The 24552-nt window shown below is 33.6% G+C and overlaps 4 protein-coding genes, 1 non-coding gene and 1 pseudogene across 5 annotated transcripts; 1 reads left to right on the forward strand and 5 right to left on the reverse strand.

The window, feature by feature from the left end:
- Positions 1-2890: 2890 nt before the first annotated feature.
- Positions 2891-4853, reverse strand: LOC116113711 (annotated as a pseudogene).
- Positions 4854-5389: 536 nt separating this feature from the next.
- LOC116113749 (lisH domain-containing protein C1711.05-like) lies at positions 5390-6397 on the forward strand. The gene is made up of 2 exons (XM_031399912.1): positions 5390-5827; positions 6037-6397. The coding sequence occupies exons 1-2, from the start codon at positions 5394-5396 to the stop codon at positions 6329-6331; spliced, it is 729 nt and encodes a 242-aa protein (XP_031255772.1). The 5' UTR covers positions 5390-5393; the 3' UTR covers positions 6332-6397.
- A 1802-nt stretch (positions 6398-8199) lies between these two features.
- Positions 8200-9878, reverse strand: LOC116113712. Its single transcript, XM_031399873.1, has 2 exons — positions 8533-9878; positions 8200-8289 (listed from the first exon to the last, which is right to left on the reverse strand). Exons 1-2 carry the CDS (start codon positions 9820-9822, stop codon positions 8200-8202), a joined length of 1380 nt encoding a protein of 459 aa, XP_031255733.1. The 5' UTR covers positions 9823-9878.
- Positions 9879-9924: 46 nt separating this feature from the next.
- On the reverse strand, positions 9925-10659 carry LOC116113713. Its single transcript, XM_031399874.1, has 2 exons — positions 10490-10659; positions 9925-10358 (listed from the first exon to the last, which is right to left on the reverse strand). The coding sequence occupies exons 1-2, from the start codon at positions 10554-10556 to the stop codon at positions 9925-9927; spliced, it is 501 nt and encodes a 166-aa protein (XP_031255734.1). The 5' UTR covers positions 10557-10659.
- A 226-nt stretch (positions 10660-10885) lies between these two features.
- Positions 10886-10959, reverse strand: TRNAI-AAU. Its single transcript has one exon. It is a non-coding gene; the product is annotated as a tRNA-Ile (tRNA).
- Positions 10960-16180: 5221 nt separating this feature from the next.
- Positions 16181-19309, reverse strand: LOC116113759 (protein IQ-DOMAIN 14-like). The gene is made up of 5 exons (XM_031399923.1): positions 19175-19309; positions 18966-19057; positions 17851-18299; positions 16950-17156; positions 16181-16861 (listed from the first exon to the last, which is right to left on the reverse strand). The coding sequence occupies exons 3-5, from the start codon at positions 18286-18288 to the stop codon at positions 16268-16270; spliced, it is 1239 nt and encodes a 412-aa protein (XP_031255783.1). The 5' UTR covers positions 18289-18299; positions 18966-19057; positions 19175-19309; the 3' UTR covers positions 16181-16267.
- Positions 19310-24552: the final 5243 nt, after the last annotated feature.

Consider the following 24552-nt stretch of genomic DNA (forward strand, 5'->3'; position numbering starts at 1 on the left):
GGCAATCAATAATAGGATGATGCAAGCATAGTCAATATCAAGATGGGGGGTTAGGTTAAACTTATTAAACCCTAAATATATGTAACAGTCACACAAAACCCTAATGATTGTAGATTAGAAATAAAAGATTCACCTTTTCTTATTTTATTTATTTAAGGGACATTCAAATCCAATTTTGTTTGTAACAATGTTATGAAAACCAGACGGACTATGACCCGTCAAGGGTCTGGTTTCCAGTTTGATCGTTGGATTGTCGGTTGGACAGTACCTGCAAAATTATTAGTCCCTAAATGTTTAAAATTCATCAAAAACACTTATTAATACTCCCTTAAGTTTGAAATATGTCCAAAACACCCCTGTCCGTGAAGAGGACTAGGACTGTGGTGGCGGGCAGCGACAATCGACGGTCAATCAAAGTTTAGAATCATAGGGCTTTTGATGTATAGGTGCGATGAAATCTGATGGTGGTGTTAGGGAGTTCCATCAGCGTCGGAACTTGTGTAATCAAGAAGAAGAGTGCGCAAGTCGTGCATGAACCATAGGTGGATGGCAAGTGACAAGGCTAGACGACGGCCATGAAAATGGCTGGGTTTTGTCGTGGAGCGTCGTAAGTCTAATGGGGTGGTGTTCTCCCTCGAACGAAGCCGGAATCTGAGGGATTGAGTTACGATTGGACCGCGATTAGGCCTATTCCGACGGTCCAACCGCTGCTAAATCCAGTTTGATTGAAAATACCAGTTTTCAGAGGATACCAGACCAAAGTGACACAGCTACTGGTCGAATGGTCTCGTTTTCATGTAACATGGGTTTATATATTTTTTATTTTTAGTAATAGATTATTAAATATAGATTACGTTGTAGATTATTGGATTTAAATTATAGTGTGCTTGGTTCAATTGAGAGTATTAATAATTAATTGTGTTTGGTGACAGTAATAACAGAATTCTTGAAATACCTTTTTTTTTTGGAAAATTCATTATAGCTGTCATTTAAATTTTCTCATGCAAAGTGTTATTGATATAAAGATGGAAATGGAAAACTTGTCACAATTTCTTGTCCCGCATAATGCAGACATAGTTGATATGGACCGCACATTAAGATTCTTCCATAAATTCATTAACAAAGATCTTCATGGAGGTTTAATGCAATTACCACAATGGTGTATTTCATTCTTTACAACAATATACAGTTGGCCAGGAAGCTCAGGCACCGACTCTTCTTTCAACATTCATAATCTTTCACTAAATGCAAGTATAACACATCTCCAAAAATGCAAGCAATGGCCATAATAGTTTATTGAAATCCAAGGCATATGTCACAATATCAAATACGTGAGGAATAAAGGGACACCAATCGTGGCATTTTGAAATAATGAGATAACCATGAATTTGCACCAAAATTAAAAAATTGTGGACAAATCTGTCTGCTTGTGCAAATTTATTGTTTTGTAATTATTAACAAAGCAAAGGATATTTTGTTTGCAATGTCCATGTTTTTGGGGCAAGATTGGACAAAAATTTGGATTACCAGATGAATGTTTTAATGACAGCCTCTCCCAGTAATATTATTCCTGGCAATTTACCCCCAAATTGGCAGTGTTCGACACTTTTTTTTCAGGAATGTTTTTAACAAAACAACCAAACATGATTATCTACTCAATTTAACATATATACCCCGTTATATATATCTGCCCTCCAGACAGCCCGTAGAGTTAATTCTGACACATAAATAAGATATTCAAGTATTTCTTATATAATTTGAGAGTAAACAACTTTTCCCACCCAAGGTTTGCCTTAATGACACTTTCTCACCCAAAAAGTTTCAAATACAATTTTTTCACTCAAAGTTAATATTCAGTGACTACCAAAAGCTAATTAATCGATTCGACAGCGAAAATTTTCTATGTCACACCATTTGAACCTCTGGTTACTCTCTACAAAACCCTCTCATTCTGGCACTGATTTCTTGCCGATTGTTGCCACGCAAAGCTAAGGTTTCTTGTTGTTCTTAGCTATTTCCAGTCAACAGCGAATATTCAATCAGTCATCACCATTTGATCCACCGCCCTCCTTATACAAAAACCTCTTACTTGGCTCCTAGTAATTCGTTGAAAGCTGGTTGAGAAAGTGAAGTGTATTTTGGATATTAACAGATATAAACGTGTGTGAGAAAGTAGTATTTTGAAACTTTTTGGGTGGGAAAGTGTCAATAAGGCAATCCTTGGGTGGGAAAAAGTTGTAGCTCAAAGTTTGATAATATTCTTATTAAATTAACTAATATGAAAACATATAGCAGTTAAGATTTAGGGTCTATTTGGTACAAATTCTTTGAGTATAGTTTATCAAAATAAAGATTTTACAGAATCCATTGGCGGTATAGTTAGGGCGAATAGAGGTTGTGTAATAGGCGTAAGGTCTAAGTTTCGACTAATCTAAACATCACAGTTTTAAGTGGAAGGGGATTGCTCATCTGCATTCCTGGGTATTAATCTCACCCAAAGATTAGTCAAGACAGAATAATTTATAAAAAAAAAAAATGTTAATTTAAAAAACTTTTAATTTGTACATTTAAAATTTAAGGACCTGCGTATAATATAAAACCCAAGAAGTATAAAATAATTAAATTAAAAAAAAAAAAAAAACACTTTAAACATAAAATACCAAAGAAAAAAAGATGAAATAAAGAAAGCACTATGTTGTAAATTGTGAAGTGAAGAACAAACCAATTACATTTGCAACATAAACTGAGAGCTCTCTCATTTCATTGATAAGGCAAAGATTCAGTAAGAAAATTGAAAGAATTACACAAGCACTTTTTTTCGTTCCCTGTTTTGCTTGCGGTTAACATAAAACTAGAAAAATTAAACCTTAGCCAAATTTATCATCAAATCTTTTCTACAATACTTCCTAGTTCAAACCTTCTTGAACTTGAATACAGGAGGGCCTCTGCATTTTCACACTGCTTATGCTGTTTCTTGAAGCCATAATTTCATTCAGCGAAAGGCTCTTCTTCACCCCCGGTTGGTTCTTGCCTTGGGGCACTGTAGGACCTCAGTTTTGCATTGAACGATTGGTGTTGCCATATAATTTGGGAAGTTGGAATAACTGGTGTCATATCACCGCATATGCTCTTGGATGGAGTTAGAGGAGCACTTGATCGAACAGAATTTGCAAACGAGGGGGGTTGTGCCGGTGGTAGAGAACCTGCATTCGTCGCCGGTGAAGCACCATTCGAATCTGGATGTTTTTGGTAATTGGGGATTGAGATTCGGGCTGGAACTGGACATGGAAGAGGTGAGACATTGGGTAATATAGCTCATCACCACACTCGGACAATGCAGCATGTAGCGACGAGACCTTGATCTTGGCTTGAATGTGTCGATTTACTATTTTAGGACTTTCATCAAATCCATTAATTGGACTCTCAAGACATACAGATATTTTTTACTATGCATTTCACTTTTGCTTCATCAAACCTCTCCTGGAAACATTCATAACACTCAAATGGATCAAATGTTCCAATCAAATCGATCTCTAAAATGGAAGACTATGGAGAGTATCCTTACGATGGATTTTTGTGGTCGAAACTCTGGTTGAAATCGATTCTCTTTATTGAAAGAGCGGCGAGCACGCTGAGACCGACTGCAGTTTGAGCTCTGATTAAGGCTTGCATGCTGTGAAGTGTTGCAGTTGCCGTTTTCGGACAAGATTCCCGAACAAGAGCCTGTATCTTCACCAATCCCTTCAACGCTCTAAGGGCTTTCCGGGCCTGAAATTAACCAAACTGAGGTTCAAATACACACAATGCAGAACTATTCATTAAAAGCAGAATCAGCAAAAGGGGTAAGCCTTAATGCAATTGTAAATCACAATCATACAAGAATGATTCACAACAGTAAGCAGCAACAAAAGAAACCCAATTCAGAAAACAAGACTTCAAATTTCAAATTTCAAATTCAGGGTAGGGGACCAGAATACAAGAAGTGAAAAACTGGGCTAACTGCTAAGTCAAAGTAGCCAACTAATCCATTGACTCATAAAAGCATATGTACTGTTCACCAACAAAATATAATCCATAACCAGCTTTAGAAGCAGACATAAAGTAGCAATTAAGAAAAGCACCACCACAACAAAATCAAACACTCTTACAGTTCAAGCAAAGAAAAAAGTAAAAAGCACTAGAATAGAAAGTAAAATGAGCATTTATACTGTCCATTCCATTTGAATCTTAGGGACCATATTTTAATGGCACCAACATAAGTAAAAATAAGCAAAGTGAACGAAAACTTACCATAACTATTTGGCAGTAACACAAACATGCCTTAGTGAACAGAAACATTGGAAATATAAAAAAACACCCACTGATAAACTATTTGTGAAATCAAATTAAAGCAAAAGTGGCGAGTAAATGAATCAAAACACAAATCCCACATACCAAAGCCCCTAAAACACGGTCTGAATTTCACAGCAGCCCCATTCTCTTTCCCTCCCCCGAAAGAGCCCTGTACCATTACTAGTCAGCCTCACACCGCTACGGTGCCTGAGCCGCAGCCACCGCTGCATCTGCGGCGGCCGCGGTGGCTGCAGCCACAGCAATTGCATGCTTGTTCTCGGTACTTTTAGTTGCAATGTATGACCTGAGCAGTCCATGTCTCTTGTGGAATTTAGCTGCAATGTTGGCTCGAATCTGAGAATTCACACTTCTGTTTTCAATGACTTGCCAAAACTGAACCTTCTTCTCCTTCCTGTTGTCACTGAAACTTAATTTGAATCTGAAAATGAGTTCTCTAAATGGTCTTTTCTTTCTCCTTTTTCATACCCAGAAGCCCTTAGCCACCTTGTAGCTTTGCCCATATTTGTTGCCACGACGAAGATTGTTAAAATGATGCCAACCCAGAGGAAACAAAATTTTTTAACTGTTTGGAAAGATTTTTAATTGTATTAGACAAAGGATATTAGTTATAAATATTGTAAAAATTAACCCCAAATGGTTGGCCTGACGGTCAAGAGATTTGCTTCTTTCATTGACTTCTTAAATTCGAACTTTGGGGGTTACATATCATATTTGTTGTTTATCTTGAAACATTAAGCTTGTAGGGTATTCAATGGACTCCAAGAATTAATCAAGATACGTATAAACTGAGCCGAACACTCTGGTCATCAAAACAAAAAAAATTGTGGAAATTAAAGCTTGTTAAATGTATTAATTAATTGAATAGTCTACCTTATTATATCACAAAGACTCCATGTTACATGTGGTGGGCGGTGACACATCCTGTCAAAAAGCATGGAAACTCCATGTGTTAAGGTGTGATGGAAGCATTTCCTTAGAAAATGACCAACCTAATCCATGTACACTTTATGCATATCATTTTCTTGTGTATATATAACTCAATGAACTCCAACAAAAGTCCTATATGTGTTAATGATCTTCAAAAAACCCTTCTTTCTTCTCAAGGTATCATTTCATTTTTTGATGCTCCATTAATGGCTTCCAAAGGTGAGCAAAATTTGCTGCAAGCTCCATGCTTCATAGGGCTGCATGATGATGATAATAATAATAACAAGAAGAAGCATGCAATTGCAAAACAAGAAGATCATAATTGGATGATCATGCATAGAGATGATGATGATCATGAAGATGCCTACACTAACATGTCTTCTTCTTCTTCTTCTTCATCCCTTGGAGATTCAAGTATAACTAATTCCCATGGATCAACATCTTCTTCGGACTTGGTTGATGATGCTTCTTCTTCAAACTCTTCTTCAAATTCTAATAATGGACCTTTGTTTGAATTCTCAGACCTCATGGCTCAACTCCCCATCAAGTAAGTAATCTAAACAGTTCTCTAGCTCATTTATGTGTTCTTGAATTATATATATAAACCCTTTTCGTAGGCACTAATTAGTTCAACTGGTTAGATCCATAGGGATTATACAAGAGGTGATACCTGCTTAGGTTTAGTTCATAGTTTGACGCTTGAAAAAGTTTTAAAAGAACTATTTATGCTAAAGAGTGATTGTTTTGTATATGCAGGAGAGGGCTTTCTAAATTTTTCCAAGGGAAGTCACAGTCTTTCACATCTCTGTCCAGAGTGAAGAGCATAGAAGACTTGGCAAAGAAAGAGAGTCCTTACAGAAAGAAAATGAAGACATGTAAAAGTTATGCCGGTGGATTGGATAGTCATAAATCATATGTTCTTGATCCAAAGGCCACCATATCAAAGAAATCTTCAAGAAGTTCTTATTCTTCTTTATCTTTTCCTGGTAGAAGAATCTCCTTTCTAGCTAATAGTAGGCCTCCTCCAGCTCCTGTACAAAAGCACTTTTGATTATTGTGATCTGTAAACTTATCAAACCAATCCCAGTTGAATGATTTGATTCACCATATACACAAATATTTGAGAGCAATTAATGTTATGAGTGTTACAAATTTTCTGATAAAGGTTTCTGATAGTTTATGAGAATATCCTATCATGAAAGGGAAAAGGAAAGATTCTAAATATATTTAATGGCTCTAAAATCTTTGAACATATCCAGGCTTTGCTAAAGCTAGAATATTGATTATTATCCACTCTTATCTTTCCAAATTAAATAAATAATCCACTCATGTACAAAAACCTATAGTTATTCTTACCATGTTTTAATACTCTAAAATTTAAGGCATCCAATTCTGTGGTCAAGGAATTTTCTATTCATGTCATATGGTTCTCCAATCCAAGCTATAATAAAATTATGGCATGCCATATACGGGCTCCCTTCAATCATTTGAAGCATATTTGATGGAGGATATTTTGATCTTGGTGTTATAGGCTTCGTGTGGTTCGGTTTTGGGAATATTATTATTAGTATTCCCAAAAAAATTAAACAGTAAAATGTCATTATTCTCAAAATATTATTTTATATTTTTCAATTTCTTTTAAACCTCCTAAATTTGTTAATTTAACTAAACACCTCAAATTTTTTTTTTTAGAAATTGTAAAAATACTCCAGCCACCCTCCGACGGTGGTGGCCGACTATCCGTATTTAATGGGTGGGTTAAAGGTATTTTTGTTAACTTTTAATATTTTATTATAGGGGGGTTTAGTAAATAAACAAACATATGGGATATTTTTGTTAATTTCAAATCATACATCGTAATACCTGCCCAATTTAACTTTTTTCAAAAGATTATTCTAAAAACTATCAGAATAATGAACCAAACGGAGCCATAATGTTTATCTATTATCTTGAAATGGCTTCAATAGATAGAAGTCAAAAAGGCAAAATACCCATCCTTAGGTAACTTGGATGGTTAAGGTGAATTAAAGATAGTATAGATAGACGTATGGTCTCAGGTTCAATTCATCATCTGAACATCCACAATTTTAAGTGGCAGACCGTAGCGATGGGTTATTGCGTTAGTCTCTTCCGAGGATTGGTCGATAGAAGTGAACGTAAATTGACCCGAATACCTTGGTTACAACAGAAAAAAATTGCTTCTTAAGGTAAAAGTTCATAGAAGTTATGTGATCATTAATTTATCATAGGATAATTTAAGAAATAGTTAGCCACCCAAAAAGTCAATCAAGCACTTGGAAACAAAGGGAAATGAGTAATAATCTTGTTTTTCAAGATAACATAGGATTTAAAGCAAATATGAATCAGAGAGCATTTCCAAAAACCATGTTCCCCAATATCAACTTTATTAAATAACACCTGAAACTGTGTTCTAGCATATGGAATTTAATAAAAGCACATCCGAAAACCATGTTCTTTTTAGCTTGAAATAACACCTTAAACAATGTTGTCTTCCCCACCTTGTCTCAATACTTTTAACATTGTCATCTCTTTTCAACATTATCTGCTTGATCATGGAATCCACTTCACCCACAGACATTCAATATATACAATATCATTGGTGCTTTGATAACCAATCCAACTTCAGTATTAGCTTATGCTAATCATTCCAACTTCTGATAGATGACAAATATGCACAAAAAGCGAAACAAAAGAGAATAGTAAAAAGGGCAGATAAAAGGAAGGGGAGATTAATTGATTATCATTATCTTGATAGGCAAAGTAAGTTTGGATAAGCTACAATATTGATCAGCTCCTACAAAGTAAGTAAGCATTTTCTGCAATGATTCTCAGTGGAAACAGGCTTTAATATGGAAACAACAGAGAGTGCTGTTTCTTATGGCTGCAAGTGAGAAGCATTCATGGAGATGTGATTGTGCGGTTTCGGAGTCTGCTTGATCTCCTCACTGGAGTTATAACCACCTTCTTTGCCTCCCCATCTCGAACATCCTGTTATAACATACACAACAAAAGTCCAAATTGATTTAACCATTACAAAAGCTTCAAGGGACTAAATCATAGCACTAATCAGAAGTAATCTAGAACTATAAAACTATACTAAATCAAAAAAACTTTTAAGTATGGGATTAAGTAATGATTCTATGAAGCAAAACAAAACAACTGTTAATGGAAACTAGTTAATTATCTAGACAAGTAACAAAAATTGAAGGGTAGCTTGTAATAGAACCTGACCTCTTTCTTTGAAATTTTCTTCTCAGGGGTAATGTATGCATAGGAAAAGGAGTTCATGGCAGAGAACTCAGAGAAATTTTCATGACTAGAAACTGAGTGAGCCTTGCTGCAATTACCAAACTCCTTGTCCAAGGGAACAGAATGGCTGCTCACTTCACTTTCTTCAATCCTACTTTTTTTCATACCACAACTTCTAAGAGAGAAACTTATCTCCCCCACCTCAAATTCAGCTAGCAATTCAATCGATGGCCCTCGGCTTTGGTTCGTATCTTTAGAATCTGCCACTATGGAATTAACCAAGGGGATAGCACTCGAAAAAGAATCGACACATTTGGCATGCTCCTCTCTCTCTTTAGGAATTTCTGGGTTGCATTTCTCCATTACCCCAGATTCATTACTGCAAGGCCTAATGATTGGAGGAGTTTCCTTTCTAATATTTCTCTTCGTAAGGTTAAAAGCCATTAACAAAGATACCTTAACCACGAAAAGTAGAGCAACACCCACCACAGCCATGAAACTGATCATTTCAATTTGCTCCATAAGCCCCTCCTTCGAACTACTCTCTGCTTCAGAATTGAGAGTTTCAATGTCAGTGATGCGTTCACTTTCAACCATTTTCGAGCCCCCGGCCACCACATTGTTAACTTCTTGAACCGGTTCCATTACAACCTCACTTTCTTGATTATCTTCAAAAGATTCAAGCTTCTCTACCTTTTCTTCTGTCCCTTTCAACTCAGCATTCTCAAGTATCTGATCAAAACCCTCTACTATTTCACTTTCACTAGCTTGTAGCTCTTCCATTTCACCAAAATCTTTACTCCGTCCACCCTGTAGCTCCTCCACTTCACCCAAATTATCAATCACTTCATCAACTTTCTCAAAGTTAACATCTTCAACAATCTGATCAAAACCCTCTAAGTTTTCACTTCCTCCAGCTTGTAGTTCTATCAGTTCACCAAAATCTTTACTCTCTCCACCCTGTAGCTCCACCACTTCACCCAAATTATCACTCACTTCTTCAAAGTTAACATCTTCAACCATCTCTTCTTCTTTAAATCCCTCATTAATAAAAGTCTGGTTTAACTTCATTAAACCCATATTATCTCCCACAAACTCACTACCACCCATAAATATCTTCGCAAAATCCTTAAACTCCATTGTTCTCAAGATATTATCTTCACCCCTAAGACTCCTCATAGCCTCGTATACACCATCATGAATCTTAGGATACCACTTATCTTTAAGACCCTCAATAGCTTGAAAAGCATGAGAAGATGTTGGAGAGTTCATTGAAGAAATATACAAAGTAAATAACACCAAAACAAAAAATACAAAAACAAACTTCAAAAACCTTCTCAAAAATCCCTCTTTCTCCTCCTCCTCCTCCTCCTCCTACTCCACTTCATAATCATCATCTTCTACTTCTTCAACTTCAACTTCATCCTTCACCAAAACATCTAGAGAAGCACAGACTAAATAAGCATCCTCTTTCATTTCTTTGACCTTATTTTCATGCCTTAAGACTATCTCTCTTCTTCTATTAGGCTTATACCTAAGAAACTTAGGCCTTGGTGAGGTACAATTTTTTGAAGGGTCATAAGATTTCAAAGATGAATCATCACTAAGTGACAAAGAATCATCACAAAGGCTGAAACTTAAAGGATTTGGGATATGGGTATCACAATTTTCATTCCTTTCAGCTAAAATTTTCTTTCTTGGAGCAACGGCTTTTGAAGCTGTTGATATAGTCGGTGACATAAAATGCTTTGCTGTTGTTGATTTCTTTGAGTTTTGCAAACTTATACTTTCATCATTCTCATCTGTACCTATACATTAGAAACAAAATTTCTTGAATAAAAAATGCAAAAAGTTCTTACAATTAATTCAATTCCTCTGATTTTCAGACTATTTTCTCAACAAACAAACAGATCAAGAAGGAAAAGAGAAGCAAACTTACTAGTTGAAGATGTTTTGATATTGACAAAGGCTTTTGAGGAGACACTCTTGCCATTGGAACCCTCCATTTGTTTGACTTTTTTTGTAACTTCAGTGGCAGTTATCAAATCCCTAAGATCTGAAGAAGCAGATTAATTTGAAGGGAGAAACAGAATTTAGTAAGAAAAAAGAGTGAAAATATTTAGCGAGGAAAGACGCAAGAAAAATTGGAGGGAGAAAGTTGCAGAATAGCGAGAGCCAGAGAGATTGGTTAGCAGATGACCGTTGGTGACTTCCAAATTATTCAATTGTGTTTGAAATTTTTAAATTTGTGTTTTCGACCGTTGCCCAACGGTCAGTTCAGTTTCTCCGGCCCGTGAAATTTGACCCAGCCCATAAAAATTAAAATTTAAAAATTTGGCCCATGCAGGTCTCGAACCTGCGACCTTCGCGTTATTAGCACGACGCTCTAACCAACTGAGCTAATAGGCCAGTTGTTTTTTCAAACCTACAGTATTTATTTAATTAGATTTTGAAGTTATATATTTTTATTAATATTACAACTTTATTTACAATTAAAAAAAAAAACAAAATAAAGCATTGTACTACATCATCTAAAAATAAGTTCTTTAAATACATAAATTATTTTCTTTTTCCTTGCTTGTGGGTCATTCTAGGCCCTGAAAAAGCCCATTTTGGCCCAATCACAAAAGACAATGCAGGTTTAAAATAAATGAACTATATCGACAAATCCCTCTTATACTTCCAATCACCCTCATTCTCTCTTATTCTTATTGGAAATTAGAGCTACCATTTAAATAGCACTACAATCAAAAACTTGTATAGTAATTAAGAACTTATCAAAATATTAATTAGGGTTTAATTAGTGCTAAGCACAAGGATAGGGTAGTTAATTAAGCCCAAGCACACTACATCGTTGTTTCTTCTTGAGTTTCAACAATGTCCAATAAGCCACATTTCAAGATAGTCAAAGAAAGATATTATCATCACTTTGTTTTTATTTGAAACTTCCAATCAAATTACACAATTACTAATAGAAATTCGCATAGTAATTAATGCAATTTTGACTCGGTAAAAATCTTCAAATTGTATTATCTATTAGAGTAAACGACATTTTCTCACCCAAGGTTTATCTTAATGATATTTTACCATCCAAAAAGTTTTAAAATACCATTTTCCTACTCAAAGTTTATATTTTATTACTATCTAAAGCTGATTTTGATAGCAAAAATTCTTTTTGTCATTACCATTTGAACCTTCGGTCTTCTTTTTACAAAACATATCTCACCGTAACACTTGATTTTTCACCGATTGTCGGTCATGACAAAGTTAGGATTTTTTGTTCTTAGCTAATTTTGATGACAAATATTCAGTCGACTCTAACTCCTAGTAACTCACCGAATGTCGATTGAGAAAGTGAAATGTATTTTAGGTATTAATAACATATAAATTTTGGGTGAAAAAATGATATTTTAAAACTTTTTGGATTAGAACGTGTCATTTAAGGCAAAACTTGAGTGGGAAAAGGTCGTTTCTCGTTCAATCTATCTAAAATCTATTTTTTAAAAGGTCCGAATTACAAGGCACTAGCCCTAATCCTAGATTAGTATTTAATTAAATTAATTAATTAGGCTAGATTTGTTTTTAATTGTTTGAATGACATAAGCATAGCCGTTTAACCAAACACATTAAGCCTAAATACTATTGGTAAATGTGCTTCCAAAAAACAATTAATTCTTTTGAACCTCTTAGTGATTATCAATGTCTCTTCCCTCTATTCAAAGTTTTTAAACAATTGAGAAGTGTTTTTTTATCATTTGTGTTTGTTATTTGAGGTACCTTATTGGTATTGCAAATTTCAGTTTAAATTATTCTTTTTAAATGAATTTTTTTTTAAAAAATGGGTCATATGATTATATAAGGTTGATATTGTCTTTTATGGGAAAAAAACTTGTGGTCACATTAGGGTTATTATCATAATCCTCAATTGATATTTCATTTTATTCACTCATTATTTTAAAAAAAAAAAAAAAAAGAGTCAAATTCTCATTAGTACGAGTTAAAAGAATAGCCCCCGAGTCTCTAATTTTCATATAAAGGACCGACGAACATAAATACCCTTTTTCACTTTTATTCCGATAGATTAAATATCTTTCGTAAGGAATGATAGGAAGATGAGACAATTTTTTTCATAAAATCCCTGACGAAAATATATACTATTCTTTTTCAACCAAATCGGTCATAACCCTTACTGAAATTCCATATAATTGTGTACTACAAACAAGAACTGACAAAGAGACATTAAAAACATCTAAAAATGTACAATACTTTATGATAATTGTATACAATATTCAATTAATGGATTAAATAATAGTTTATATAATATTTTATCAACATAATCTTATAATATATATAAAAATGTGAACCTTTTGCAATAATTATGATTTATGAGATGGGGGTGGGGTGGGGTGGGCTAATAAAACATGTCTTAAAAAGAGGATACATACTTATATGCAATTAGAACAACAAAACGTGGGCAAAAGTGGAATCATGACAAAATGTCTGAGGACAAAAACTGAAGATCTCATCAGTTATCATCACACTGCACGAAACGCTGGATGATGCTGTTGCATGACACAGGTCTAGTAAAGGAGCTAATGATTCAGTCAAGAATTCAATACCCACAATACCCCTTAATGATTATGCTTTTTACTATAAGAAGCATGTGAGGGCAATCAATAATAGGATGATGCAAGCATAGTCAATATCAAGATGGGAGGGTTAGGTTAAACTTAATTAAACCCTAAATATATGATAACAGTCACACCAAAACCCTAATGATTGTAGATTAGAAATAAAAGATTCACCTTTTCTTATTTTATTTATTTTTAAGGGACATTCAAATCCAATTTTGTACTTTGTAACAATGTTATGAAAACCAGACCGGACTATGACCCGTCAAGGGTCTGGTTTCCAGTTTGATCGATTGGATCTGTCGGTTGGACAGTATCCTGCAAAATTATTTAGTCCCTAAATGTTTAAAATTCATCAAAAACACTTATATAATACTCCCTTAAGGTTTGAAATATGTCCAAAACACCCCTGTCACGTGAAGAGACTAGTGACTGGTGGCGGCAGCGACAATCGACGGTCAATCAAAGTTTAGAATCATAGGGCTTTTGATGTATAGGTGCCGATGAATCTGATGGTGGTGTTAGGGAGTTCCATCAGCGTCGGAACTTGTCGTAATCAAGAAGGAAGTCCGACGGTCGCATGAACCATAGGTGGATGGCAAGTGACAAAGGCTAGACGACGGCCACTGAAAATGGCTGGGTTTTGTCGTGGAGACGTCGTTAAGTCTAATGGTGGTGTTTTCTCCCTCGAACGAAGCCGGAATCCTGAGGGATTGAGTTACGATTGGACCGCGATTAGGCACTATTCCGACGGTCCAACCGCTGCTAAATCCAGTTTGATTGAAAATACCAGTTTTCAGAGGATACCAGACCAAAGATGACATCAGCTACTGGTCGAACTGGTCTAGTTTTCATGTAACATGGGTTATATAATATTTTTTATTTTAGTAATAAGATTATTGAAAATATAGATTACGTTGTAGATTATTGGATTTAAATTATTAGTGTGCTTGGTTCAATTGAGATGTATTAATAATTAATGTGTTTGGTTGACAGTAATAACAGATCTCTTGAAATACCTTTTTTTTTTTTGGAAAATTCATTATAGCTGTCATTTAAATTTTCTCATGCAAAGTGTTATTGATATAAAGATGGAAATGGAAAACTTGTCACAATTTCTTGTCCAGCATAATGCAGACATAGTTGATTATGGACCGACACATTAAGATTCTTCCATAAATTCATTAACAAAGATCTTCAATGGAGGTTTTTAATGCAATTACCCAACAATGGTGTATTTCATTTCTTTACAACAATATACAGTTGGCCAGGAAGCTCAGGCACCTGACTTACTTCTTTCAACATTCAATATCTTCTCAACTAAATGCAAGTAATAACACATCTCCAAAAATGCAAGCAATGGCCAGTAATAGTTTTATTGAAATCCAAGGGCATATTGGTCACAATATTCAAATACGTGAGGATAATATGGGTACACCAATATTTCGTGGCATTTATGAAAATAATGAGAATAACCATGACAATTTCGTCCAAAAAATTAAAAAATTGTGGACAAATCTGTCTGCTTGTGCAAATTTATTGTTTTGTAATTATTAACAAAGCAAAGGATATTTTTGTTTGCATTGTCCACTGTTTTGGGGCAAGATTGGACAAAAATTTGGATTACCAGATGAATGTTTTAATGACAGCCTCTCCCCAGGTAATATTATTCCTGGCAATTTACCCCCAAATTGGCAGTGTTCGACACTTTTTTTTCCAGGAATGTTTTTTAACAAAACAACCAAACATGATTATCTACTCAATTTAACATATATTACCCTCGTTATATAATATCTGCCCCTTCCAGACAGCCCCAGTAGAGTTAATTCCTTGACACATAAATAAGATATTCAAGTATTTTCTTATATAATTTGAGAGTAAACAACTTTTTCCCACCCAAGGTTTGCCTTAATGACACTTTCTCACCCAAAAAGTTTCAAAATACAATTTTTTCACTCAAAGTTAATATTCAGTGACTACCAAAAGCTAATTCTAATCGATTCTGACAGCGAAAATTTTCTATGTCACTACCATTTGAACCTCTGGTCTACTCTCTACAAAACCCCTCTCATTCTGGCACTTGATTTCTTGCCGATTGTTGCCACCGCAAAGCTAAGGTTTCTTGTTGTTCTTAGCTAATTTCCAGTCAACAGCGAATATTCAATCAGTCATCACCATTTGATCCACCGCCCTCCATTCTACAAAAACCCTCTTACCTTGGCTCCTGGTAATTCGTTGAACGCTGGTTGAGAAAGTGAAGTGTATTTTGGATATTAACAGAATATAAACGTTGTGTGAGAAAGTAGTATTTTGAAACTTTTTGGGTGGGAAAGTGTCAATAAGGCAATCCTTGGGTGGGAAAAAGTTGTTTGCTCTAAAGTTTGATAATATTCTTATTAAAATTAACTAATATTGAAACATTTTAATATGCAAGTTAAGATTTAGGGTCTATTTGGTACAAATTCTTTGAGTATAGTTTATCAAAATAAAGATTTTACAGAATCCATTGGCGGTATAGTTAGGGCGAATTAGAGGTTGTGTAAATAGGCGTAAGGTCTAAGTTTCGATTCTACATCTAAACATCACAGTTTTAAGTGGAAGGGGATTGCTCATCTAAGCATTCCTCGGGTATGCTAATCTCACCCAAAGATTAGTCAAGACAGAATAATTTATAAAAAAATAAAAAATGCTTATAATTTTAAAAAAACTTTTAATTTGTACATTTAAAATTTAAGGACCTTTGCGTATAATATAAAACCCAAGAAGTATAAAATTAAATTAAATTAAAAAAAAAAAAAAAACACTTTTTAAACATAAAATTACCAAAGAAAAAAGATGAAATAAAGAAAGCACTAGGTTTGTAAATTGTGAAGTGAAGAACAAACCAATTACATTTGCAACATAAACTGAAGAGCTCTCTCATTTCATTGATAAGGCAAAGATTCAGTAAGAAATATTGAAAGAATTTACACAAGCACTTTTTTTCGTTCTATCCTGTTTTGCTTGCGGTTAACATAAAAACTAGAAAAATTAAACCTTAGCCAAATTTATCATCAAACTCTTCTTCTCACAAATACAATCACTTCCTAGTTCAAACCTTCTTGAACTTGAATACAGGAGGGCCTCTGCATTTTCACACTGCTTATGCTGTTTCTTGAAGCCATAATTTCATTCAGCGAAAGGCTCTTCTTCACCCCCGGTTCAGGTCTTTGCCTTGGGGCACTGTAGGACCTCAGTTTTGCATTGAACGATTGTGTGTTTGCCATATAATTTGGGAAGTTGGAATAACCCCTGGTGTACATATCACCGCATATGCTCTTGGACGGAGTTAGAGGAGCACTAGATCGAACAGAATTTGCGAAACGAGGGGTGTTGTGCGCGGTGGTAGAGAACCTGCATTCGTCGCCGGTGAAGCACCATTCAAAATCTGGATGTTTTTGGTAATTGGGGATTGAGATTCGGGCTGGAACTGGACATGGAAGAGGTGATGACATTGCTTGGTAATATAGCTCATCACCACACTCGGAAAATGCAGCATTGTAGCGACGAGACCTTGATCTTGGCTTGAATGTGTCGATTTCGACTATTTTAGGACTTTCATCAAATCCATTAATTGGACTCTCAAGACATACAGATATTCTTTTACTATGCATTTCACTTCTTGCTTCATCAAACCTCTCCTGGAAACATTCATAACACTCAAATGAGACTCAAATGTTCCAATCAAATCGATCTCTAAATAAGGAAGACTATGGAGAGTATCCTTACGATGGATTTTCGTGGTCGAAACTCTGGTTGAAATCGATTCTCTTTATTGAAAGAGCGGCGAGCACGCTGAGACCTGACTGCAGTTTGAGCTCTGATTAAGGCTTGCATGCTGTGAAGTGTTGCAGTTGCCCGTTTTCGGACAAGATACCCTCGAACAAGAGCCTGTATCTTCACCAATCCCTTCAACGCTCTAAGGGCTTTCCGGGCCTGAAATTAACCAAACTGAAGTTCAAATACACAGAAATGCAGAACTATTCATTTAAAAGCAGAATCAGCAAACGGGGTAAGCCTTAATGCAATTGTAAATCACCAATCATGACAAGAATGATTCACAAAAAGTAAGCAGCAACAAAAGAAACCCAATTCAGAAAACAAGACTTCAAATTTCAAAATTTCAAATTCAGGGTAGGGGACCAGAATACAAGAAGTAGAAAAACTGGGCTAACTGCTAAGTCAAAGTAGCCAACTAATCCATTGACTCTATAAAAGCATATGTACTGTTTCACCAACAAAATATAATCCATAACCAGCTTTAGAGAACAGACATAAAGTAGCAATTAAGAAAAGCACCACCACAAACACAAATCAAACACTCTTACAGTTCCAAGCAAAAGAAAAAGTTAAAAAGCACTAGAATAGAAAGTAAAAAGAGCATTTATACTGTTCCATTACCATTTGAATCTTAGGGACCATATTTTAATGGCACCAACATAAGTAAAAATTAAGCAAAAAGTGAACCGAAAAACTTACCATAACTATTTGGCAGTAACACAAACATGCCTTAGTGAACAGAAACATTGGAAATATAAAATAAAACCACCCACTTGATAAAATCTATTTGTGAAATCAAATTAAAGCAAAAAGTGGCGAGTAAATGAATCAAAAACAAAATCCCACATACCAAATAGCCCCTAAACACGGTCTGAATTTTCACAGCAGCCCACTTCTCTTTCCCTCCACCCGAAAGAGCCCTGTTACCATTACTAGTCAGCCTCACAACCGCTACGGCTGCCTGAGCCGCAGCCACCGCTGCATCTGCGGCGGCCGCGGTGGCTGCAGCCACAGCAATTGCATGCTTGTTCTGGTCACTTTCTGAGTCTGCAATGTATGACCTGAGCCAGTCCATGTCTCTTGCTGGAATATTAGCTGCAATGTTGGCTCGAATCTGAGAATTCACACTTCTGTCTTTCAATGACTTGCCAAAACTGAACCTTTTCTTCTCCTTCCTGTTGTCACTGAAACTTGAATTTGAATCTGAAAATGAGTTCTCTAAATGGTCTTTTTCTTTCTCCTTTTTCATACCCAGCAAGCCCTTTAGCCACCTTGTAGCTTTGCCCATATTTGTTGCCACTGAAGAAGATGAATTTGATTACAAGAGAAACGAAACAAAACAAAACGTTAAAATATGTTAAGAAACATTATTCCCTCTCTTTATGTAGAGTTTGAAGTGACACAACTAGAGGGAATAAACAAAAATGTGAAGCACTGATACAATGAGACAAGTGGAGTTCATTGAGAAATAAAAGGATTTAAAAGAAGGGTAAGTGAGAGAAACGAAAAAAAAATGTGTTTCAAAAACTGAATCAAAAGATACAAGTGGAGTTTATAGACTGAAAGATCTGTAGAATCTTTACAGGTTGCAAGAAGAGAACTGATGAGAACAGTATGGAGCAAAATATAATCATAAAAAAGGAATCAAAACCTTAAAATAAAAAAAAAATAAAAAGGATAAACATTTGGGGGTTCTGAAGTGTTATTTTGAAAAGAAAATCTGACACAACCTCGTGAAGAACTCTGCATTACAAGACAAAAAGATGTCACAGAAAGATACAGAAATGCCATAAAAGGATTACTATAAAATAAGGTTCAAAACTCACGAAAAGTATACAAAAACAAATATTAGAGACAAAGCAGCATACAAAATTTAAAGTTAAAGTGCAAGTAAAAACAAAAAAAAAGTTGTGATAAATCACAATATTCACAACAAACAACCAACAGTAAGAAGATTCGACGCACCTTCTCAAATTCAAACCAAAAAAGCCTTCCACTTCCCTCCCTTTCAATCAAATAAAAAAACCGAACTTCCTCTCTCTTTCCAACCACTCAAACTACAAAAGCAAAAGAAAATAACTTTAACCCTCTTGCTATTTTGGTTCAACTTTTTTACCTGAACAACTTATAAAGCAAATTGACCAACCAAATTCTTGTTTTTCTCATTTATTCACCGTTTTTCAACTCTTTGACTACGGAAAGAGATAGAAAAAATAGAAGTCTGAGCTTTCTCCTTTCCCAGTTGGGTTAAGAGAAGATCTTTCAGTTTCCGTATCTTTTTCTTCACTGATCTTCCATGATCATTAGCTCAGTACACTTAACGTCTGCACACAATCTTCTCTAAAAGGCTTTCTTTTATATTTGGACTTACGAAATTTTGAATCTTTTTTTGGCAATAAAGTGACAATGATACTAATTAATAAGAGAGAGGTGTGGATGGAGCGTAGAACTGTAATTTCCTTTGTTTATTTATATTTCATTTATTTAAATATTTCATTATATTTTTTCTTGGGATGCCAAAAATTAATTTATTTAGCTAATGTTTAGGAGGATAAAAATAGTAATTAGTTATTGAGAGAGTGATGTGATTAAGGTGATTTTAAAATTGATTTGATGGGTTTAAATTTTGAATCAAGATCTTGCTTCCTAATTGTTTATTTTTTGAATGGAGATCTTGCCATTGAATTTCATAATTAATTGTTGATATTGATGAAAACCAACTTGAAAATGGCACTTAAAAAATATTTTTACTCAATCCAAATTTATAGGAATTAGGCCACAAATTTAGTAAGAATTTTTTGGCAATATTTAGCACTAAACTTTTCTTAATTGTTAAGCCAACATTTTCCTTAATTGTTACATAACCTTTCTAATCCTATCGATATAATATTATTACTAACTTTTAAAATTAATATCTACTTAACGTGATGATATAAAAATTGTGTTAGATTAGCTTGCGCGTAAAAGTGATTGGCACAGCATCCCACTGTCATGGTCACTTGCTTAAAAAATTCGAACTTAAAACTATGTGCATTAACCATACATCTTAACGATGATATAATACCTCCTTATATAATAGAACATTTTTATGATATACATCTTTATTTTGATATTATAAAAATAGCCCTTTAAAAAATTATATAAATCGTCTCATATTAATTGATCGCATAGAAATATATCTTATAATATACCCTGTTATATCATAAAAATAACTACCTCTAAATAGTTAAATGGTTCAATAGGGACTCTTAAGTGTATTACTCAAGAGATTCAAGAGGTTCTGAATTCGAGTTTCTCTTTAGTTGCTAATAGAAATAGTTATCAAAACTCTTACCAGACCAATAATTCTAAAGTTTTAAAAGATTAGTTAAGGTATGTAGTAAGCTGACTTTAACACCCCCGTTCATCTAAAAAAAAAAAACTTATTTATGATAACTGAATTTAATTTAAATAAATAACTAGTGTTTACTTAGAAAAGAAGTCTAGGTTGCATGCAAATTCATAAAAATCCAAAACCAATTGAAAAAGATTGATAAAAAAAAATGGTAATTTCTTACCAAGTAAGGTTTCTAGTGTTCTTCACCAAGCTTTCACCAATTCAAGTACCAATGTCACCATCATTCATTAACTAATTAGGATCTTTGTCTATTGTTCTCATTTATATTTCTTCTTTGTTCATATTAAAAGTTAAGGTTATTGGGATGCAAATGTTCCAACCCACAATCCCATGTTATATTCTCGTTGAGTGCAAATATAATATATTTGTCTATAATTTATCTCAGAAGCTACAACAGTGGGTTACTATAGGATAATTCTCTTTGAGAATTAATCAAGTACGCATAAACTGATCCTATTAAAAAAATTAAATTAAATTTCCAATCTTTATTAGACAAATCATCAATGTCACAATAATTTATAACCAACCATTCAATTAAATTGGCAATAAAAGTGTTGCCGTAAAGTACTTTTTTTAAATTTTTTTGGTTGCCCATAAGTGCTTTTACTGCCACCATCTGATCAAATTTAAATATTTGTCTCAATTTAAAAACCAATAATTTTGATTTGTGCAGCCCTCACATTTTTGGCAGCAACATTGTTGCCAAAAATGAAAAAACCAAAATAAGACTCACATAATTTCGGCATCACTTGGCCTCCCTACATTTTTTTGTCGGTCCATAAAATTAAAGCCCATCTCGGCCCATTTTCGGCAAAGGCCCAATGGACCTTGACCAACCATCATTATAGATAAACGATTATTAAAGTTATATATATATATATAATTTGTTGATTAATTGCGTAAGGCCAAGAGGTTACTCTTAATTGGTTCAAATAAGATTAATTTATTTTTTGTTAAGCATCAAATTGGATTTTGTAGATTTATTTATTTCTCAAATTCTTTTGTACAAAACTTTGCCATAAGTAAATACTTATTATCGTAATTCTTTAGAATTTTATACGAAAACATGAGCAATGGTAACCCTCGCAAACAAGTGAGGCATGGCGATAACATGTAGCGAGTCTAATGTCCATCCCACGCTCGTCAAGGATGGATTCAGGAATGAATTTTTAAGGGGGCAAGTTTAAAAATAATATAAAATAAAGGTGTTTTTGCAAGATTTCTAACCTAGGAACTTATATGTAATTTTTAAGAGTTTTTTTGTTGGATTTCAAACCTTTAAACACCGGTTTGACCTATTGGTCAAATCGGTTAAACCGATCAACCTAGGACCGGCCATTTGCTAGGTTTCACCCTAGATTGGTTATTAAAACATTGTTCGCAAGATAAAGACAATTTATGTTCTTAATACATATGCATGAGATAATATCATAGGATTTCGGTTTAGCTTTACTAACCTTATGAAAGGTCGATAATCACGTGACTTTGTTTAGTTAATTAGTTTAGTTTGTAAGAGTATCTCCAAATGACTTTTTATATGAGTTAAACTCTTTATTATAAGAGTTTATCCATAAAAACAAGAGTTTAATAGACTCTTTATTCTTTAAATATAAATTAAAGAGTGAATACTCTCTATCTCAATTTTATTTAATAAATTACAAGTTTTCATATATTTTATTATTAATTATCTCTTCTATTAAGTCTCTCTCATATATATTAAGTATAATTTAAAGAGTTTATTGGACTTGAATACAAAATTTATTTTTTATATTTAGAAATTAATAAAAATAATCTTTATTTATGTAAAATATACTATTTAAAATAAAGAACACCTTTGAAAATACTCTAAACGCTTTTCAATAACAGATTTCGAATAGAATTGAAAAAAATGTGAATAATAAAACAAAAAAATATCGGAATAAAAATTGAAGGCTCCCTAGAAATTAAAAAAGTCAACCGAAACGGTGCGTGTTGACTGGATTTACGCTGATGAAGGCATGAAGCATGTGTTAAAAGGCTGTCCTAACGGTCATCTCTTCATCAATGCTTTGTCAAAGAAACGTGTCGACCTTTACGTTATAAAAAAGACATCTATTTTCTGTCTTTTTTTTTTTTTAATTAAATTTTATTTATAAGATTTGAATGGAATGAAGAAGAATAAAGTATACATATATAATCAAGGGTATCATTAGCCAATAAATATTATAAGATCAAGCTGTGGGGTATTCAAATTAATTTACATTTTATAAATTTAATGTAAAAAATCATCAAATGATTCCATCAATGATTATCCCAATTGAATTCANCTCTAAAATTAAGCTGACCTGTTTGTTTATAATTTTTTTAAGCTTATAAGTTGAGCTTATAAGCTAAAAAAAAATAAGTTGGGGGGGAAGGTACTTTTTTTTTTTTGGCTTATAAGCACTTTGCTTATAAGCTAGTTTGACCAAGTATATTACCATATTATCCTTATTTAATTTTAAAATTCCATAGTATGCCATTATTTAATGTAATACATTTTTTAGTAATTTTATAATAAAATATACTTATAAGCCACATTTTACCAAACACGTCAATTACTTATTAGTCACTTATAAGTACTTTAAACAAACACGTAATTACTTAAAATTTCAAATGCTTATAAGTTAATTTTAGCTTATAAGTAATTGTTGCTTATAAGTTAATTTTCATAAACTCAGACAAATACCCCTCAAAGATGCTCTAAACGCTTTTCAATAGCAGATTTCGAATAGAATTCAAAAAAACAGGTGAATAATAAAACAAAAAATATCGGAATAAAAATTGAAGGTTACCTAGAAATTAAAAAAGTCAACCGAAACGGTGCGTGTTGACTGGATTTACGCTGATGAAGGCATGAAGCATGTGTTAAAAAGCTGTCCTAACGGTCATCACCTCATCAATGCTTTGTCAGAGAAACGTGTCAACCTTTACGTTATAAAAAAGACATCTATTTTCTGTCTTTTCTTAAAAAAAAAAAAAAATTAAAATTTTATTTATAAGATCTGAATGGAAAATTGGAAATATGGAATGAAGAAGAATAAAGTATACATATATAATCAAAGGTATCATTAGACAATAAATATTATAAGATCAAGCTGTGGGGTATTTAAATTAATTTACATTTTATAAATTTAATGTAAAAAATCATCAAATGATTCCATCAATGATTATCCCAATTGAATTCAAACTCAAATCTTTCATCATATTGTTCATATAACAAACCCATAAACAAATATAACTTATGTCACCAATATAATGTATCTTTAATTTCTATTAAACTATATGTTATAAACTTTAATTTATAAAATAATAACACGATTCAATCAAATAGGTATCATCTAGGGGTGGACAAACAAATTGTGAAACCGTATTGAATGGTACGTTACAGTTTTTTTACCAAAAAAATCATTCGTTTTTTTTCTTTTTTTCCCTTAAGAACGGTATAGTATGATACAATTTTCGATTCTTGATTTATTCGAACCGAACCAAACCAAACTGTAGTGTATCAAACCATTTTTTTTTTATCTTTTTTATTTAAAAAAATCTCCTAAAATTACAAAACCCCTAAAAAATATAAAAAAATCTCTAAACTATAAAAAAAAAAGCTCCCAATAAAAAACTGATAAACCAAACTATATTGTACCAATTTTTTCAATTTAATATGGTTCGATTATTAAACTTACACAATATGTTGCGAACTAGGGGTAAAATCGAGTCCAGTATCTAGATACTCAACTCGGTTGCTACAATATCGAGTTCGAGCCCAATGAATCAAGTTGAAACTCAAACTCGGTACCTAGTGGAATTCGAGTTCAAGATTGGTTAATCAAGTTTTAGTTGAGCTCAATCGAGCTTTTTATACAGTGGTCGAATTCGACTTGTAGGATTATTTGAGCTACTCGAACTTGAACTCAACTAATGTCAAGTCAAATTTGAGCCAAAAACGAGTTGAGTTGAAGCCGCTAGTGAGCGGCTCAGCACAATCTTCACCCATAGTGCGAACCAAACCTTTTCGCATTTGTCCAGCCCCCAGTATAATCTATTTTAGGTTACAACTCGGATGCATTTATTTTTTATTTTACTTTTGAGTTTTATGTAGTATGCTTTCTGCGTAAATTTAATTAAGAGGATCTA

The sequence above is a fragment of the Pistacia vera genome, unplaced genomic scaffold, assembly GCF_008641045.1.
Source record: "Pistacia vera cultivar Batoury unplaced genomic scaffold, PisVer_v2 Contig69, whole genome shotgun sequence".
Classification (NCBI taxonomy): domain Eukaryota; kingdom Viridiplantae; phylum Streptophyta; class Magnoliopsida; order Sapindales; family Anacardiaceae; genus Pistacia; species Pistacia vera.

Excerpts from the sequence above, each read along its gene's own strand:
- LOC116113749 (XM_031399912.1), top strand. The coding sequence starts at position 5,394 with ATGAACTCCAACAAAAGTCCTATATGTGTTAATGATCTTCAAAAAACC. Across the intron at positions 5,828-6,036 it reads ATGGCTCAACTCCCCATCAA|GAGAGGGCTTTCTAAATTTT; the intron begins GTAAGTAATCTA and ends TTGTATATGCAG.
- LOC116113712 (XM_031399873.1), bottom strand. The coding sequence starts at position 9,822 with ATGAACTCTCCAACATCTTCTCATGCTTTTCAAGCTATTGAGGGTCTT. Across the intron at positions 8,290-8,532 it reads AGAAAATTTCAAAGAAAGAG|GATGTTCGAGATGGGGAGGC; the intron begins GTCAGGTTCTAT and ends ATGTTATAACAG.
- LOC116113713 (XM_031399874.1), bottom strand. The coding sequence starts at position 10,556 with ATGGAGGGTTCCAATGGCAAGAGTGTCTCCTCAAAAGCCTTTGTCAAT. Across the intron at positions 10,359-10,489 it reads TATCAAAACATCTTCAACTA|GTACAGATGAGAATGATGAA; the intron begins GTAAGTTTGCTT and ends TCTAATGTATAG.
- LOC116113759 (XM_031399923.1), bottom strand. The coding sequence starts at position 18,288 with ATGGGCAAAGCTACAAGGTGGCTAAAGGGCTTGCTGGGTATGAAAAAG. Across the intron at positions 17,157-17,850 it reads CCGTGTTTAGGGGCTATTTG|GCCCGGAAAGCCCTTAGAGC; the intron begins GTATGTGGGATT and ends GGTTAATTTCAG. Across the intron at positions 16,862-16,949 it reads TTCGACCACGAAAATCCATC|GAGAGGTTTGATGAAGCAAG; the intron begins GTAAGGATACTC and ends GAATGTTTCCAG.